The 19624-nt window shown below is 46.7% G+C and overlaps 1 protein-coding gene across 1 annotated transcript in view; it reads right to left on the reverse strand.

Annotated features, from left to right (window-relative positions):
- LOC308156086 (DDB1- and CUL4-associated factor 15-like) overlaps nucleotides 1-17850 on the reverse strand; it is a gene marked incomplete at both ends in the record, with an annotated part of 29052 nt that extends 11202 nt beyond the window's left edge. Inside the window, 12 exons of the mRNA XM_080529447.1 lie at nucleotides 1988-2103; nucleotides 2369-2473; nucleotides 3630-3721; nucleotides 5303-5425; nucleotides 8215-8306; nucleotides 9348-9587; nucleotides 9974-10135; nucleotides 12140-12291; nucleotides 12766-12872; nucleotides 14218-14335; nucleotides 16264-16361; nucleotides 17758-17850. Of these exons, the coding sequence (XP_080385573.1) occupies nucleotides 1988-2103; nucleotides 2369-2473; nucleotides 3630-3721; nucleotides 5303-5425; nucleotides 8215-8306; nucleotides 9348-9587; nucleotides 9974-10135; nucleotides 12140-12291; nucleotides 12766-12872; nucleotides 14218-14335; nucleotides 16264-16361; nucleotides 17758-17850 (1498 nt within the window). The remainder of the gene's footprint in view (nucleotides 1-1987; nucleotides 2104-2368; nucleotides 2474-3629; nucleotides 3722-5302; nucleotides 5426-8214; nucleotides 8307-9347; nucleotides 9588-9973; nucleotides 10136-12139; nucleotides 12292-12765; nucleotides 12873-14217; nucleotides 14336-16263; nucleotides 16362-17757) is intronic.
- Between the last annotated feature and the right edge of the window lie 1774 nt (nucleotides 17851-19624).

Raw genomic sequence — 19624 nt, forward strand, 5'->3', positions numbered from 1 at the left:
TGCACTCGGTGGATTCCTGTCATTTCTAACTGCAATTGCGGCATTGCGCCAACGTGGTGGCGGGGGCGCTGTTTCGCAAATAAGTTAGCTTTCGTTTTCGCAAGCGAAATAGCTGATGGTATGTTGACTGCTCAAGGAGAATACATATTTGAAATATATGTGTGCCTGAATATTGTGTTTTCCTTTACATAAATAATGACATTTCCACCATAAATTGATGCAGAAAGGGCACAAATTGGTGCATATCAATTCACCAGAATGCAAGAAATTAAGTGTTTGATGTTTAAGGACCCCCAGACAGCCCTGCTTCATGGGTCCCCCCCGATGTCAAACACCACTGGTACCACCTCCGCCTCATTTTGAGCCAGGAAAAACCATGATGGCCATGTTGGCATTCAAGTTGGCTAAACATAGCAGTGAGTCTGCCCTGTGTCTGGGGCTGTTTGACAGAGGCAGTTACAGTAGTAGTAGTAGCAGGTCGCCGAATTAAAGGTGTCTGTGTTTAATTGCGGGCCCACAGACAGCCCCCATACATCAGCTGATCATTTAAAGGGGCGGTCGTCTGAGTAATGTGCATGTCACACGCTGCTTTGTTTTATAAGAGCAGCAGCTATTACCCAGAGTGCTTTATAAAGACACTGTTAAACAGAGAGAGACAATACAGCCCTTATTTTGGGGAAAATTAAGTGATACATTAATCGAACAGCAAAAATAATAATCGTTAGACTAATCGTTAAATTAGTCGGTAGAGTAATCGACTAATCTAAAAAATAATCGCTAGATTAATGGTTAGAAAAATAGTCGTTTGGGACAGCCCTAGCGCGAACGCGAATTTCGTAAGCCATTTCTATTCCAGTAATGGAGCAGTTGATTAGTAAGAGAATGCGTGTAGAAAGTGTCTTTTGTTTTGTTTCATAGAAAATTGTGTTTATTTCAGATACTGTAGTGGAAGATATTATCCTCTTTTCCAGTGAAATGTTTGTTTATCCCGCCCCTTCATCACCCAGCGTTGATGACCAGGTGGTTCAGGTTACACTGGTATGAACGCGGGCTCGTTCGCCAGACAGCACCAACGTTCGGAGGTTCCCGAACGCGAATGCGAACCGGCACGGTTCTTTGCCAGTGTGAAAGCCCTATGAATGAGTAATCCCCACTACTACCTAGTTAACTATTGGCACTTTTCCATTGACCAGACTGGTACGGTTCGGTACGGCACGGATTTGTATCCGACCCGTACCATACTTTCAGAAACGCTTCTCCATTATACACAACATACCTGGAGCGACCCGGGACAGTAGGAGGAGTTACGTGTCATAAGAGCACTTCACTTTAATAAGTGCCGCTATACAGCTCAACGGGGGGAAATGCAATGAGAATTATGTCAAAATGCAGCACTATCATGCACAGATCAGCCTGAAGATAAGCCCCTTTCACACATACGAGCCGTATCACAGCTGTCCTGCATCGTGCAAACAGCAGGGCAGAGTGCATAAGAACTGCCCCAATATCGCTATTGCTAAATATAATTCCACAACTGGACACCACTTAATTTCCAATCATAGTGGAGGTATGATATATAGGGCTGTCCCTAACGACTATTTTTCTACTATCAATTATTTCACTAGCAAAAACGAAAGCTAACTTATTTGCAAAACAGCGCCCCCGCCACCACGTCGGCGCAGTGCCGCTATTGCAGTTAGAAATTCTGCTATGTTATGATTAGCTAAATTGATGCCACAATGACAATAGGCTACCAGAGCTAGCCAGCTACATAGCTAATGTTACTAACACCAGAAGACAAGACATACAAACTGTGGTGAGCTACATTGCTTGTGTAAAATTAGCTAGTAGCCTCCTCCATGTTTCCACTGGTCGCAGCCATGTTGTTTATTTGCGACGCACCGACGCACATTACGCAAGTCGACGTATTGACGTAGTCGATTACGTCGACTACGTCGACGCGTCGTCCCAGCCCTAGTGTCCACACCTTTGTGCAGGGCCTCGTTGGTCATGAAGTTGATGGTCGTGGAGCTGCTCTCAGGAACGAGCCACTTCATCACCGTGTTCTCACACGACTTCCTGTAGGAACTCCACACACTCCCACTGAGAGAGAGAGGGGGGGGGGAGAGGGAGAGAGAGGGGGGGGGAGAGAGGGAGGGAGAGAGAGAGGGAGAGAGGGGGAGAGAAAATTATATTTGTACCCTTTTTTTCTACACTATACAGTGTTTGTTTACAACTAAAGCAATCATCATCATTTCAAAGACTAACATTTTTCTACCATGACATATCCATATTCTCCTAAAAACAGAAAAGGGGGGGGGTGGAGGTAACAAGAGTGGGAGAGGAAAACAATGAATGAAACCCTCACCTGGTCTGACCCTTGACCTCTGTGAGGTCACTGACGCCCACAGTGCGGCACATTCCGGTGTTGAGGTCCCAGCTCACCTGCAGGCTGGAGTGGGAGGTGTTGGGCCTGGGAACACACACACACGCAGTTACAGACCACCGCCAGCAGAGGGGGCTACTCCGAGAGACAGATTTTCTGACAGTTAGGCTAGGCTCAGGTTTGCTGTGACAGAGCTGTGATTTATTTAATTTTATTAATTGAGTCTCTCTCTCGTTCTCTCTCGTAGGCAGCAGTGGGGATTACTCACCCAATCCATTACATTGCAGTATTTTTGGCTTGACTAGCGAGTTTGTGTTGTGATACTCAACAACATTGAAACGTAGTTCCGTGTTTCAAAAGAAAAGTCTGAACATTTTGATTGGTTGCCGACATGCGGATCAAAACACTAGAACGTGTCACATATGCCCAAACTAACCAAATTTGGGGGGAAATGCTCCCTGATTCGGACCAAACGAGCTAGGTGTGAACGCGCCGCGCCCTTAGATGAAGATCAGATCACATTTTATGACCAATTAACGCAGAAAACCAGGTCATTCCAAAGGGTTCACATACTTTTTTCTTGCCACTGTATATAAAACCTTGAAATTAAAAAAGGCAGCCCCGCGGTGGTGTAGCGGTCTAAGCACTGGCCGCTAGTGCATGCTGCCCACCGGGGCCGGGGTTCGTATCCCGGCTCGCCAGATCCAGATATGGCCGAGGCACACGGGAAGCGGCATATTGGCCGGCCGCTTCCGAGGGTGGGATAGGAGTATTTCTGGACTAGGATCCGTCGCGCAACACCGCCCCCGTCTGGTGCTGGAGTAACGGTACTGGGCTCGAGGAGCCAGTCAGCCTAGTCTGCCTGGCGGCCTCCTCTGGGACTGCCAGCCACGGGGTCGGGCGGCGGATCCTTCGCAATAGGCAGGGGATAATTGGATGCTAAGTTGGGTTAAATTGGCTACCAAATTGGGTGAAAAGGGGATAAAAATCTGAAAAACAAATTTATAAAAAAAAAAAGAAATTAAAAAAGGCAGAGATTCTAAATCTTGGTTGCCCAGGCAACAAAGGCGACGTACCTCCTATGCACTAAACACCTGTTTACACGCCAAAAATACACTACAAACTACATGTGAGAGAATAAACAACCTTTTGTTCTTAGAGAGGAAGAGGAAACAGCCTGGCTGGCAACCAGTCAGAGAGAGACACGCACTGACACACACACACACGTAGAGAGACAGTGTACCTGCAGTGCTCCCCCTCCTCCCCCTCTGCGTTGGAGAAGGCCAGCAGCAGCAGGCCGATGTTGATCACCACTGTGTTGGTCTCTGGACACACCTGGCACACACACACACACACACACACACACACACACACACACAGACGGAGTTAGTATTCGTGTGTGTCAGAGACAGAAAGAGAGAAAGTGTGTTTGTGTGTGTGTGTGTGTGTGTGTGTTTGAGAGACAGAGATAGAATGTGTGTCAGTGTGTGTGTGTGTGAGCCAGAGAGATAGAATGTGTGTGTGTGTGTGTGTGTGTGTGTTTGAGAGACAGAGATAGAATGTGTGTCAATGTGTGTGTGAGCCAGAGAGATAGAATGTGTGTGTGTGTGTGTGTGTGTGTGTGTGTGTGTTTGAGAGACAGAGATAGAATGTGTGTCAATGTGTGTGTGAGCCAGAGAGATAGAATGTGTGAGTGTGTGTGTTTGAGAGACAGAGATAGAATGTGTGTCAATTAGGGCTGCCACAAACGATTATTTTCATAGTCGACTAGTCACCGATTATTTTAACGATTAGTCGACTAATCGGATCATAAATTACAGCTTATCGCACAATTACTCAATCGCTCTTATTTAGCTATCATCTTCTAAATCAGCTTCTAAATTTAGCTTGAAGTTGTTAGTTGTTGTTGTAGGCATGTGCTAACTAAAAATAAAGACAATTAAAATGATTGTTCACTCAAAAATAGATATTTTAATGAACTTTGCAGATGTATTTCTGGCATCACTTGCATGTAATGTAATGTAAAGAGTAGTAGAGGGTGCAAACTGCTGAGTAAAATGAGGTAGGCTAGGCACTAGGCAACCAAAAGAATACAAAAACAAAAATAAATACTTGTACAGAGTACAAAAGTTTTGCTTTGCTTCACTCATCTCATAGTAGAACGCGCCTTCTTAGCACTGTAACGTTAAGACAACATTTTTAGCTATTTGATAAGTATCGCTTTGATGACAACGTAAAATAATGTAAGAAGGCTTTTAACGTAACGATATCGTTAGCCAATAACAAGCTAACTAGCTTACCGAGACGAGCCATCGTCTTCCTCGTCATCTGCCACAACGTGCTTCCTTTTTAGATGCTCGCGCATCATAGACGTGCTGCCATGATAAGCGAGTTCAGCTTTGCAAATTTTACATTTTACATTATTTTTTTCAACGTTGTGGTTGAAATGCTCCCACACTTTAGAGGTACGAGGACAGGAAGACATTTCTCTGTTTGTTTTTCCGGGGAAGTCACGTGTGCCCCGGATGACCGACACGATGCGCATGTACATCAAAGACACTGGGAGACGCTAGCCAGTGGCAGCTTCAGGGAAGAAAAACGAATGCTTATCGAATGAAATGAATGGTCTTTATTGTCATTGATATAGTACAGGTACCAAACAACGAAATTTGGGAGGGGGGGGCTCCCCTGGTGCTAGGCAAAAAAAAAAAAATAAAAAAAAAAAAAAATATATATATATATATTTCAGCTCCCAAAAAACATGCGACTACGGCGATTACCAAATATGTCGGCGACGATTTTGGTAGTCGACGTCGTCGTGACTAGTCGACTAATCGTGGCAGCCTTAGTGTCAATGTGTGTGTGTGAGCCAGAGAGATAGAATGTGTGTGTGTGTGTGTGTGTGTGTGTGTGTACCTCCAGGATGAAGACGTCGTAGTCGCTTAAGAAGCGGAACTGCTGCTGCCAGGAGGCGTCGCTGCGGATCACCTCGTTGATCAGATACTCCAAGTCCAGCGTGAGCTGCTCCACACACACACTCTGAGAACACACACACACACACACACACACACACACACACACACACACACCTAGTTAGGTACCAGGGTGAGCTGCTCCACACACACTCTGAGAACACACACACACACACACATCTGGTGAGCTGCTCCACACTAGGGATGGACGGTTTTTCGGTTAAACCGAAAACCGGGGTTTATAAAAATAGAAACGGTTTTTTATCAAAACCGTCTGAAACCGGATTTTTTTTTTTTTTTCCTATGTTGTTCAAAGAATAAAACTGGAACATGTCACATGTTTGTCGTGTGTGAAAATAACAATGATACAGTCTGAATCTGCCGCGCAATGAGTGAGAGGTTTGGTCAGTTGTGAAGAATAACTGAGGATTAATATCTAATTGGGATTATATTTAAGGGTAACGAATCACTCTATGGGAAAGATAGTTGCCTTCAGTTATTGGTAGATAGGAAAGGTTTTTTATAATTACTCGCTTACATTTATTTAATAAGATCATTTTCGCTGCTCTCTGTAAAGCGCATTGGGTCACTTTTGTGAGAAATGCGCTATAGAAAGAAAATGTGATTTGATTTGATATCAATCAATCAATCAAACTTTATTTATGTTCTATAGCACAAATCATGCATTGAATGTAACTCCAAGTGCAGTATTTACTAAACCACAATATAATAAAACAAGAGCTATACGGATCAAGAGTGTTTGTGCACAGCACCACTGTGTGTGAAGGCGCTACTGAAAGTGATGACAGAACGCATGTCTCAGAAGATACGCGGTCACTTAGTGACGCAAAGGTAGTTCTGTATTTATCTCTAGTACATTTATTTTGAAAGCTCTATTTTGACAGCTCTACCATGGGCACTTTTATTTTGATGGGGCATTCTTTGTTGATTGACTTACGACAGTTCAGGACGAGTCAGTCTCGCGGCATGTGGTTTTTATGAAAAGCTTTAAGTATGTTCACTGCATAATTCTAAGTCTAATATTTCAGTGATTATTGAGCAGTATTCAAATATTTAAATACATTGAGCAGCAGCTGAAACTTTGTCTAAGAACCAAGATATTGAGAAAGCAGTTCATTCAATGAAGACGCTGTTCCAAGAGATGATCTTCCGTGCAGGCGAGCACCCTGGATCAGCGGAGCTGGTGTGTTAAGAGTTCATGTGTTTTCATGTATGGTGTAGCTTACAAAAGTCTGCCTTTCCACTTATATTTGTGAAACTAAGTAGCCTAAATGTGTTGCGACTGTGCTTACGGTGTTTTAATGGTGTTCGACATGAGTGTATTGTAGCAGTAGGGCTCAATTATTAGAATTTTTTATTATTATTTTTCCGTTTTTTTTAATTTTATTTTCCTTTCGTTTTTCGGTTAACCGGAAAACCGCGGTTTTAGTCTTTGACGGTTTTTCGGTTTCAATAATTGGAAACCGTCCATCCCTACTCCACACACACACTCTGAGGAACACACACACACACACACACACACACACACACACACATAGCTCCACACACACACACACTGAGGAACACACACACACACACACACATCTAGGGTGAGCTGCTCCACACACACACTCTGAGGAACACATATGGTGGAATAACATGCCTGCTAAGACATTTTATTTATTGATAACACATTCATTACCTTTGAGACTGAATTCACAAGAGTCACTAGACAGTCAGACTGTCTGGGCAGAATCAACACATTGACGACCTCAGCCTAGTAGACAATGAAACCTCTACTTGAAGCTTGACATTGGCTAGACAACAGACACATTTAAATGATCACAAAGACCTAATTGCTCACTTTTCTCTTAAACCTGCATCTGAGAGACTGAGCAATCTAGAGCAGTTCTGGGCCTTTGTTTTCCCTCGGTCCAGTGCTCTGAAACTCGACCAGACCAGTTTGTGACTTTTGTGCCCCTTTTCCACCTTTGTGTCTCTAGGAGAAAGTGGGGGTCGATTCCCCCCTAACCTCTTCTCAATCTGCATCACAGCCAGTCCTTCTCATACAGGAAATGCCTGTGATTGGCCTGTACCTCACCTGAGGGCGGGCTTGTTGCCTGAGTGTACCTGAGTGTATAAAATACAGATTTGCCCCTGTGTCTGGACTTTCAGAGAACCTTTGTCGTATCAAGACAGATCTTGACACGCTGTAAACTTTCTCCTTTTGCAAAAGTAAATTAAATACCTTTTCCTCTGCAATTTGAAAAGAAGCAGGCTGCCTTTTTGATTCTATATTTAGATATTTCAATGACACACTCACACACACACACACACACATCTAAGGTGAGCTGCTCCACACACACACTCTGAGGAACACACACACACACACACACACACACACACACACACACACACACACACACACACACACACACATCTAGCATGAGCTGCTCCACACACACACTCTGAGGAACACACACACACACACACACAAATCTAGTCAGCTGCTCCACACACACATACACACTCTACAGAGAGAAACACACACACACACACACACACACACACACACACACACAGACCTGGCCTCCAGACATGGTGGTGTTTAGTCTAAACTAGCACACCTGCCCTACTGTAGACTCATCACCTACCAGCCATAACAGATGGTCTGCACCAAGGACAAGGTCCTTAACACACACACACACACACACACACACACCTCAAAGTCACGTGGACATCAAACACACGCACCTCAAAGTCACGTGGACATCACACACACACACCTCAAAGACACATGGACACCTTTTAAAGACACATGGACACACACACACACACACGCGCGCGCACACGCACCTGTCCGCTGTGCGGTCCTGTCACTAGCTGCAGGTTGCGTCCCTTCAGGTCCGTCACTGTGTAGGGCAGCTGGACCGTGTCATCCTCATACCCTGAGAGAGAGGAGGGGGGGGGGGGGGGGGGGGGGGGGAGGGGGAGGGAGGGAGGAGGGGAGGGAGGGGGGAGGGGAGGAGAGAGGAGAGAGGGGGGGAGAGAGAGAGGGGGAGGGAGGGAGGGAGGGAGAGAGAGGGAGGGGGAGAGGGAGGGAGAGAGAGAGAGAGGGAGAGGGGGGGGGAGAGGGGAGATGGAGGGAGGGGGAGAGAGGGAGATGGAGGGAGGGGGAGAGAGGAGAGAGGGAGAGAGAGAGAGAGAGAGAGAAGAAGCTTTACATGAGCCTCACCAAAGTATAGGAGATGGCATGAATACATTGGGGCTACGTTCCCATATCCTCAGTAGCAGCATGCCACATCATATAAACAGCACAGGCTCCATCTGCCTGCCTATGCATTCAGGAGGAGGCTAATCCCACCATCCCACAACCTCACAGGGAAGTGGCTTACTTCAGTTGTGCTACTGACATTGATTGACCATTTTAGAAATCGGCAATAAAATAATAAAAGCAATTCTGATTCTGAATGAGTAGGCCTCTGGCTTTGACGGGCCATGTAGAATGTTTGCCATGTTGCTTGAGACTGATTTCATTCACAAATAAGTTATTATTATTATTATTATTATTATTATTAAGTGTCATTGTAGCTTCTGGGTGGCCAGCCCATATGGACTTACACAACACCAGCCTAAAAGAAAACATCTGTTCCCTGTTGATCCAAACATGTCTTTATACCAGAGTGTATGACAAGCGGACAGCGGTTGAATAGTTGCAGTAATATTTACTTTTATCTAGATCTTATTATTCATTGTCTTATCTATTATTGTTAAATGTTGATCTATTTATTTTCTCTATATATATATGTATCTATTCTTGCCTTTTTTATTTTCTTACTATCCTCCTTTTTCTGTATTTTTTAATGCTGTATGTACAGCACTTTGAATTGTCCCTGTTGTATGAAATGTGCTACACAAATAAACTTGCCTTGCCTATGTTCTGCCTGTCTGTCTCTCTGTCTGCCTCTCTCTCTGTCTCTGTGTCTTACCACTGGCGTCCTGCTCTTGCGCCCCCGGCTGTTGGAGGCGGTACTGCAGCCGTGTGTAGTTGACGTATCCCGGCTCGTTGGACCCGGCGTCGTGCAGCGAGGGAGGGGTGGGGGGGCAGGACGAGGACGTGGAGGCGGGGGACATCACGGCGTGGCAGGGAGGCGCGGGGCCCTCCTGCTCCGCGGAGGGGGGCGCTGCTCTCTTCCTGTAGAGGATCTGAGACGTCTGACCCAGCTCACCTGCTGGACACACAGATGAGAGGAGGAGGGTTTAACACACACAGGTAACAAACACACACACACCAGACTGAGAGAGACAGACAGAGACAGAGAGAGAGAGAGAGAGACACAGACAGACAAAGACAGAGAGACAGAGAGACAGACAGAGACAGACAGACAGACAGAGACAGAGACAGAGACAGACAGAGTTATAGTGTGTGGTATCTGGACATAGAGAGAGAGACAGACAGAGACAGAGAGACAGAGAGACAGACAGACAGCGTTAGTGTGTGTGGTACCTGGACAGAGGGAGAGAGAGACAGACAGACAGACAGACAACGTTAGAGTGTGTGGTACCTGGACATAGGGAGACAGACAGACAGACAGACAGTTATAGAGTGTGGTACCTGGACAGAGGGAGATGCTGCAGGCCACCAGAGAGTAGCTGGTGTTGAGCAGGATGACCTGGTCCTTCCCCAGCTGGAAGGCGGGCTGAAAGGAGGGGAAGGGGTAGACCACCTGGTACCTGGAGTTCAGCATGTAGCCGTGCTCCAGACACTCCCCACTACCTGCACAGGACAGGAGGGAGGAGGGAGAGGCTAGAGTCTGGACCTGTATGGTAGCCAGGTGTGTGTGTGTGTGTATGTGTGTGTGTGTAGCTGTGTGTATGGTAGGTAGGTGTGTGTGTGTGTGTAGCTGTGCATATGGTAGACAGGTGTGTGTGTGTGTGTGTGTGTGTGTGTGTGTAGCTGTGTGTATGGTAGGCAGGTGTGTGTGTGTAGCTGTGCATATGGTAGACAGGTGTGTGTGTGTGTGTGTGTGTGTGTGTGTGTGTGTGTACATGTGCGTATGGTAGCCAGGTGTGTGAGTGTGTGTGTAGCTGTGCATATGGTAGACAGGTGTGTGTGTGTGTGTGTGTGTGTGTGTGTGTAGCTGTGCATATGGTAGACAGGTGTGTGTGTGTGTGTGTGTGCGTGTGTGTGTGTGTGTGTACCTGTGTATATGGTAGACAGTTGTGTGTGTGTGTGTGTGTGTGTGTGTGTACCTGTGCATATGGTAGACAGGTGTGTGTGTGTGTGTGTGTGTAGCTGTGCATATGGTAGACAGGTGTGTGTGTGTGTAGCTGTGCATATGGTAGACAGGTGTGTGTGTGTGTGTGTGTACCTGTGTATATTAGGGTTGGGTACCAAAACTTTACATTCGGTACCTACCGAACCGAATTGCAACAGAGATTTCGGTGCCTCGTTTCGGTTCCTCTGTTGCCCCCTGGTGTCCGAAACGGACGTTACATGCACTCAGTGACTGAATCGCTCAACAAGTGCGAGGCAACGCGCTTGCAAAACAGTTTTGTGATTGGTCTGAATTTAGCGGGAAATATGGATTTCAGGAAATCCCTCTCCTTTGCGTCTCTCCATCACTTTAACAACGTTTTATTGGCAGGGGGAAAGAATTGGAGTCGAATTTTTATTGACAACGGATTTACATGCTGGAAAAACATGCAGCTAAAATTCAGGGAACATTTGGACAATAAGAGACACACGGACGCTGGTCTAATTACAGGGCAATATGCGCGGTGCAAAAATAATCTAAAATCATCACGAACAGAACTGCGGAGGTATGGGAAAACAGGGCTCATGTTGGTGTCATCAAAGGTAAAAGTTGGTTTTCTTTAACTCAGCTGATGCATTACCTTGCTGTTGATTGTTTACCGAATGCTTCATCTGACTGTCACACTGTGATTTTACTTGTGTAAACAGTTAATTAGCCCGTTTTGTGGGTGTACTCTCATGTAGGCCTACTTCATATTGATGAGCTGATAATCTTTCAGTGTGTGTGTGTGTGTGTGTGTGTATGTGACTGTCAGTCACAAGTTTATATTCTACGGATGTTGTTCAGTGATGTATGCGCGTTCCCGGTTCTGTGTGTACTCTTGTGTACTTCATATTCAATGAGCTGATTATCTTTCACTGTGTGTGTGTGTGTGTGTGTGTGTGTGTGTGTGTGTGAGTGTGTGTGTGTGTCTTGGGCGTATCTGTCAGTCAAATGTATATTATACGGTAACCTATGTTCAGTGCTGTAGTTCCCCATGTTCTGCTGCAGCTGTAGCATCAGGATATGTTGGTATTTGATCACCTTATATAAAACATCGCCGCTCTGCACTAATGGCGTGCACTCGGAAAATCGTGTCAGTGACCACTGATGTGAAAAATCCTGGATTTCTATATCGATTTTATTTTTAAATCAAAAGTACCGATTTAAGTACCGTTTCGGTACCGGTACCGTTTTTAAAGTACCGATTTGGCACCGGTATCGAATAAAACCAAACGGTACCCAACCCTAGTGTATATGGTAGACAGGTGTGTGTGTGTGTGTGTGTGTGTGTGTGTGTGTGTGTACATGTGCGTATGGTAGCCAGGTGTGTGTACCTGTGCGTATGGTAGACAGGTGTGTGTGTGTGTGTGTGTGTGCGTGTACCTGTGCGTATGGTAGCCAGGTGTGTGTGTGTGTGTGTGTGTGTGTCTACCTGTGCATATGGTAGACAGGTGTGTGTGTGTGTGTGTGTGTGTGTGTACCTGTGCGTATGGTAGAGATGGAGGGGGCAGGGCAGCACTGAGGGCAGGAGCGGGGGGGGGGCATGGAGACGATGGTGATGTAGTTGTCTCTGATGTTCTCGCCACTCATTATCAGGTTCATCAGCTCCATGAATGAGTTGGCGCCACGAGTACTGGGAGACACACACACACACACACACACATACACACACACACACACACACACACACACACACACACACACAGACAGACAGACAGAGCAAAGGAGAGGGAGAGATGAAAATATTGTCAGACAAACACCCACCGTGAGAACCTGACGCCCACCATTTTACATCCACACACACCAACTGACGAACTGGTCGACCTGAAGGGTGTGTGTGTGTGTGTGTGTGTGTGTGTGTGTATGTAATAATTTAATAATTTTGCCATTTAGCAGACGCTTTTATCCAAAGCGACTTACAATTACGAATTACAGGGACATTCCCCCTGGAGTAACTGAGGGCTAAGTGCCTTACCCAAGGGCACACTAGTAGTGGTGTGGCTTCAGGCGGGATTTGAACTCACAACCTTCCGATCCCAAGTCCAACTCACTATCCACTAGACCACCACTACCCCTCTATGTGTGGCTTCGTCACTGGCGGTCTTACCTGATGCCAAAGATGACTATCTTGGAGCGGTCGTTGGGCCACTCACACACAGTGAGGTAGAGGTCACTGTAGATGTGAACCCCTGAGAAGAGACGCACATGGTGCACCTGGAGAGAGGGGGGGGGGAGGGAGAGGAAGAGAGAGGGGGAGGAAGAGAGGGGAAGAGGGAGAGAGAGGAAGAAAGAGAGAGGGAGGGAGAGAGAGAGGGGAAGAGAGAGGGAGAGGGAGAGAGGGGAAGAGAGAGTGGGAGAGGGAGAGAGAGAGGGGTAGAGAGAGTGGGAGAGGGAGAGAGGGGAAGAGAGAGGGGAAGAGAGAGGGGAAGACAGAGAGGGAGAGAGAGGGGAAGAGAGAGAGGGAGACAGAGAGAGGGGAAGTGAGAGAGGGAGAGGGAGAGAGAGAGAGTGGGAGGGAGAGAGAGAGAGAGAGAGAGAGGGGAAGAGAGAGAGGGAGAGAGAGGGGAAGAGAGAGAGGGAGAGAGAGAGAGGGGAAGAGAGAGGGGGAGAGGGAGAGAGTGGGAGGGAGGGAGAGAGAGAGAGAGGGGAAGAGAGAGAGTGGGAGGGAGAGAGAGAGAGGGGAAGAGAGAGAGGGAGAGAGAGACAGTGGGAGGGAGAGAGAGAGAGTGGGAGAGAGAGAGAGAGAGAGAGTGGGAGGGAGAGAGAGAGAGTGGGAGGGAGAGAGAGAGAGAGGTACAGATGAGAAAACAAAGAGACTAGACAACATCCTGTCCTTCCACCAACTACAGAACTACCATTTTTTTTACGGTACTGCAGACGAGCCAACGCCTGCGCACAAATAATACTGGAAATCATTTCAAATACTCAATTGTAAGTAGCCTTGAGGACCGATGGTTCGAGCCTAACGGCCCACAGGAGCCTATCTCCTGTTTCCGTAGCGTGAGGCGGCTTGATGTACAAGTACACCCCCCCTGGACATGACACTGGTATGTCGCAGGGTCTTACCCCCCCAATCCAACCCTTAATGCTGAGTGCCAAGCAGGGAGGCATCGGGTACCAGTTTTATAGTCTTTGGTGGTATGACTCGGCCGGGGATCGAACTCACGACCTCCCAATCTCAGGGCGGACACTCTAACCGCAAGGCCACTGAGCTGGTAAAAATACTCAATTGGGATAGTCCCAAATGTGCAAAGCCTGTCCATCTGCCACTCCAAGCAGGCTCAAGCTAATGATACAAAAAATAAAAATAGAACAATAGTAATCAATAAAATAACAATAGCAGAGAATAGCAATAACATAAACTACATAATAAAACAAGAATAAACCAACTTAAGCGTTGTTAGCGCGGTGCTCTACCAACTGAGGACCACATAGCACCACAAAGTCCCCCTCAGCGTGAGAGAGGCATCTTCTATTGAGCTCTAAAGTATGTGGCTGGACGGTTTAGTGGGTTGATGTGTGACAGTCAGTCCAGGTAGATTGTAGAAGGTGTGGTCACCTGTTTGAGACGGGTGTGCAGGTTGAACCCCCACCAGTACAGCTGGTAGGTGTAGTCGTCGTCTCTGGTGTAGGACAGCACGTAGCGACCACACTCTGTGAAGCCCAGGAAGATGTGTCTGGAAAGAGAGGAGTGTGTGAGTGTGTGTGTGTGTGTGTGTGTGTGTGTCTGGAACAAGAGGAGTGTGGGTGTATGTGTGCGTGAGTGAGTGGGGTGGTGAGAGGGGTGTGTGTGTGTTATTGTGAGTGAGTGAGTGAGTGAGGTGGTGAAAGGTGTGTGTGTGTGTGTGTGTGTGTGTGTGTGAGTGAGTGAGTGAGTGAGTGGGGTGGTGAGAGGGGTGTGTGTGTACGTGTGTAAGTGATAGGGCTTTCACACCGGCAAAGAACCGTGCCGGTTCGCGTTCGCGTTCGGAAACCTCCGAACGTTGGTGCTGTCTGGCGAGCCAGCCCGCGTTCATACCAGTGTAACCTGAACCATCCGTGTCATCAACGCTGGGTGATGAAGGGGCGGGATAAACAAACATTTCACAACTAGATGGCAGCTACTTCACTGGAAAAGAGGATAATATCTTCCACTACAGTATCTGAAATAAACACTATTTTCTGTGAAACAAAACAAAAGACACTTTCTACACGCATTCTCTTACTAATCAGCTGCTCCATTACTGTAATAGAAATGGCTTACGAAATTCGCGTTCGCGCATGTCCGCGCGCGTGTGCGTGTCAGTGTGTTTGCTGAGCATGTGAGGAAGATAGAGAGAATAATGACACTTTTGATATTGTTTTTGATCACTAATGATTAGATTTAGATTAGATAACATTTTGTCTACTTCCTCCTTGCTGGTCTCTGCAGCCTAGAATATGACACACCCACTGACGATGTGACTGTTCTACGTTTTGGTTCGCGCTTGAGAACCACTATTTTTTGGTGCCCGCTGCGAACCAACTTTTCAGGTTCCGAACCAATTGAGCTTCGGTCTGAACGCGCCGGCCGGTTCCAGACTTGGTTCGCGAACGCGAACCGGCACGGTTCTTTGCCGGTGTGAAAGCCCTATGTGTGAGTAGGTGAGTGAGGTGGTGAAAGGTGTGTGTGTGTGTGTGTGTGTGTGTGTGTGTGTGTGTGTGTGTGTGTGTGTGTGTGTGAGTGAGTGAGTAGGTGAGTGAGGTGGTGAAAGGTGTGTGTGTGTGTGTGTGTGTGTGTGTGTGTGTGTGTGTTAGGGCTTTCACACCGGCAAAGAACCGTGCCGGTTCGCGTTCGCAAACCAAGTCTGGAACCGGCCGGCGCGTTCAGACCGAAGCTCAATTGGTTGGTTCGGAACCTGAAAAGTTGGTTCGCAGCGGGCACCAAAAAATAGTGGTTCTCAAGTGAACCAAAAACGCGAACCGTGACGTCGTCAGAGGGTGTGTCATATTCTAGGCTGCAGAGACCAGCAAGGAGGAAGTAGACAACATGTAATCTAATCTAAATCTAATCATTAGTGATCAAAAACAATATCAAAAGTGTCATTATTCTCTCTATCTTCCTCACATGCTCAGCAAACACACACACGCACGCACACGCTCGCGGACATGCGCGAACGCGAATTTCGTAATGCCAGTAATGGAGCAGCTGATTAGTTAAAGAACGCATATAGAAAGTGTCTTTTGTTTTGTTTCACAGAAAATTTTGTTTATTTCAGATACTGTAGTGGAAGATATTATCCTCTTTTCCAGTGAAATGTTTGTTTATCCCGCCCCTTCATCACCCAGCGTTGATGCCGCGGATGGTTCAGGTTACACTGGTATGAACGCGGGCTCATTCGCCAGACAGCACCAAGGTTCAGAGGTTTCCGAACGCGAACGCGAACCGGCACGGTTCTTTGCCGGTGTGAAAGCCCTATCAGTGTGTGTGTGTGTGTGTGTGAGTGAGTGAGTGAGTAGGTGAGTGAGGTGGTGAAAGGTGTGTGTGTGTGTGTGTGTGTGTGTGTGAGAGAAGATGTATGTAGTTGCAGAGGTGGTGTGAACAGAGACTACACTCTTTCAGAGAGGGAGATACACACACACTCACCCGGCTCTGAGGAACTCCTCGCTGACAATGTTCTTCAGCGGAACACACTCTAGTGGCGCCCGGTTCCGTAACAGCCGTTGAGAAAACTGACCTGACAGCTGAGGAACAGGGGAGAGAAGAGATGAGAGGGGGAGTGTGTGTGTGAGAGAGAGAGAGAGAGAGAGAGAGAGAGTGTATGTGTGTGTGAGACAGAGAGAGAGAGAGAGAGAGTGTGTGAGACAGAGAGAGAGAGAGAGAGAGAGAGAGAGAGAGAGAGAGAGAGAGAGAGAGAGAGAGAGTGTGTGTGTGTGAGACAGAGACAGGGAGAGAGACTCAACATGAGAAAACTATGCACCGTGAAAACAACTTAGTGATCCCCCTCATAACGCGTAATGTCAACCCTCATTCAGCATGTCTATCCAATGCCCAAGTCGCCCCTGCAGGCTTCTGGATATCGGACATACATGTACATTGGCTAGACCACCACCCCTCACCGCACCTGTCAGTACACAGCTGAGAACCGAAAGGCAACTGAGGACATAGCCAGCAGAAGCTAACGAGCATGCCTACTAGTACTCAAGTAAACACCAGCAGCACAAACGGGTGGAGGTGGACAGACACCTATCATTGTACCTAGCTAGCACTGCCTAACGTTAGCTAACTAACTACAGGGTTGTTTAAAAAGCAAGGTCATGGGCTTGTACAACTGACTTGTAAGCCACCATCTCCTGAGAGAGAATTATGTAACCATGCAAGAGGTGCTAAAGCAGTTTGCGAGCCGTGGCAAACTGCCTCGCGACGTTTGAGTGGATAGTAGGTCAGTGGGAAACAGGTCAAGTGTATGGAGCTTTTTTAGTGCCATCAGAAGTTGAATTGTATTTGACAGATTGAATTGAATATGAGCACAAATTGAATTGTATTTCACAGATCTGAATTGATGAAATAGGGGCTGATTCATCAGAGCAGTCATATGTCATCTCCCTGTCATCAGGGATGTGTAGTTCTTCATTTGATTTGCCATGTAAATCCCCAGGTGAGTGTTACACTCGTATTTTGAGAAAAACGGAATTGTATTTTGAGAACTGAATTGTATTTTGAGTAAAACTGAATTGTATTTAGAGAACTGAATTGTATTTTGAGAAAAAACGAATTGTATTTAGAGAAACTGAATTTGAAAACTGAATGAAAATAATGAAAACTGAATTGAATACAATTCAATCTGTCGAATACAATTACATTTGTGCTCATATTCAATTCAATCTGTCAAATACAATTCAATTTCTGATGGCACTAAAATAGCTCCATACAAGTGTGACGGGGAGCTGCCAGCTGCCAGCGACCTAACTGGAACACTTTCCATTGGCTAGTTCGACAAGACAAGACAAGACAAGACATTCGGTCATTTAGAAATGGCTAGTTCGTTAGCACAGTCGAAAACGTTGGTCGGCTGGTGTTTCTACGTTCCCGACGGTGTCGTGGTTTGTGCCCGTCACTTGTTTTGTGTCAAATGCATACCTTCCTACTGTTAAGAAGCTTGACGAGATGTTCTCTGTGCTTTTTCGTCGGTTTTTGTTTGTCGTCCTTTTCGGATTTCGAGCTGGGCGCCATTTTCCGGAGTACTCTGAGGCTTCGCTACCTCCCCGCCCCCTTGGCCCTTCCCATTGGCTGCCGGAGTCCGAGGGAACGCTCCGATTCGCTGATAAGGACGTAAATCAAATCCGACGCACTTTACACTTCTGCGTAGGCCGCGCTGCAATTACACCGTCATTTTTTTTTAAATCGGACTTAATGGGCCATAATCGCACGTGAGTGGGCGTCACCATAGTTAGTGACAGACAGGCCTGAGGAGAAGAAACATGCAACGAACAATAAGTCAAATGTTTAAAAGAAAGGAGAGAGATAAAGAAGCAGATAATGTGGCTAAAGTTAGAAGGAGAGAGCAAATTGAGGGCCAGAGGGGGGAGGCAGAACCTCTGCAAAATGAAAACCCACCCTCAGATGCAAACACAGGTGATGATGCTAAGTCATGCTGGGAGTTAAGTCAGGTGTTGGGAAGTTGCTCCAGGATGACTTCCCAGGCATCCTACTATGGCACTGTCTCAATCACAGACTGGAGCTTGCTGTGGACCAGGCCCTGGATGTGACAGGGGGAACAAAGGACTTCCAGGCATTCCTTGACAGCCTATATTCATTATATAGCCAGTCACCAAAAAACATGCTGAGTGAATGTGCTCACAACCTAGACATTGCCCTCAGGAGGATCGGAAAAGTGTTCAGTGTTCGCTGGGTAGCTTCTTCATGCAGGGCAGTCTCTGCAGTTTGGCAGTCTTATCCAGCCTTGGCACAACATTTCCGTGAAGCATCAGAGGATAACACAAGGGACAGCAGAGACAGGGCCAAATTCAAAGGTCTGCTTTCTAAGTTGTGCTCCATCAACTTCCTGAAAAGTCTTGCAGTGATGGCAGAACTTGTCAGAGATTCTTCAGGACAGACAGACCACGCTCCCAAAGGCCCATGACAACATGACAATCTATATCAAACGCATAGAAAGCCTCAATCGCTACCCAGGACAACATGCAGTTGAAGCCAGGCAAGCAGAGGAAGTGATGGAATTCAAGGGAGAGGAGTTAAAGAGTTGGCAGGTCTCCCATCATTAACTCTGCTCAGTTCATCCAAGCAGTGGTAGACAATATGAAAGAAAGACTCTTCACAACCACAGCAAACAGAGCACAGGCCAGTGTTGCAGCCAACCGAAAAGAAGCGTACAATAACCTTATCAAACAAATGGCAGTCCTCAACCCTGACAACTGGGACCACGACAATCCTCGATTTGGAGATATCGAGGTGAGGGCTTTGTGTGATGTCCTACATCTGAATGGACAAGAGGCCCACCTTGGGTTCACTGAATACAAAGCAAGTGGAGGAAGAACCATTCCTAAGAGGATGAAGAAGTTGCTCATGGCAGTTGACACACTGTCTGCAAGCAATGCTGACTGTGAACGGGGGTTCAGCACAATGAACAACATCATAACTGAGTATAGGAGCAAACTGACAACAAGAAATGCAGCAAATCTCCTCTTCATCAGCTCTGTGGGACCTCCATGCAGACAGTGGGATCCACTGTCTTATGTGAAGACTTGGCTAGGCAAAGGAAGAAGAGCAGCCCACTCAACAAGTTGCATGACTCACCAATACACAGAAGACAAGGATAACTACTTCAGCCCTCTGTGGAAAATGTGGAAAAGTGTTTAGGTGTTCCCACTTTCCCAGGGACCTAGATCCAGCTAGTAGTTTACAACCAGCTGGTAGCTAGTGATAACAATTATTCAGACTCTTCTGAACCTAAAACGGATGACAGTAATAAAGAATGGATGGAAATGAA

Source organism: Nansenia antarctica (assembly GCF_963989245.1).
Source record: "Nansenia antarctica genome assembly, chromosome: 4".
In the NCBI taxonomy this organism is placed as follows: domain Eukaryota; kingdom Metazoa; phylum Chordata; class Actinopteri; order Argentiniformes; family Microstomatidae; genus Nansenia; species Nansenia antarctica.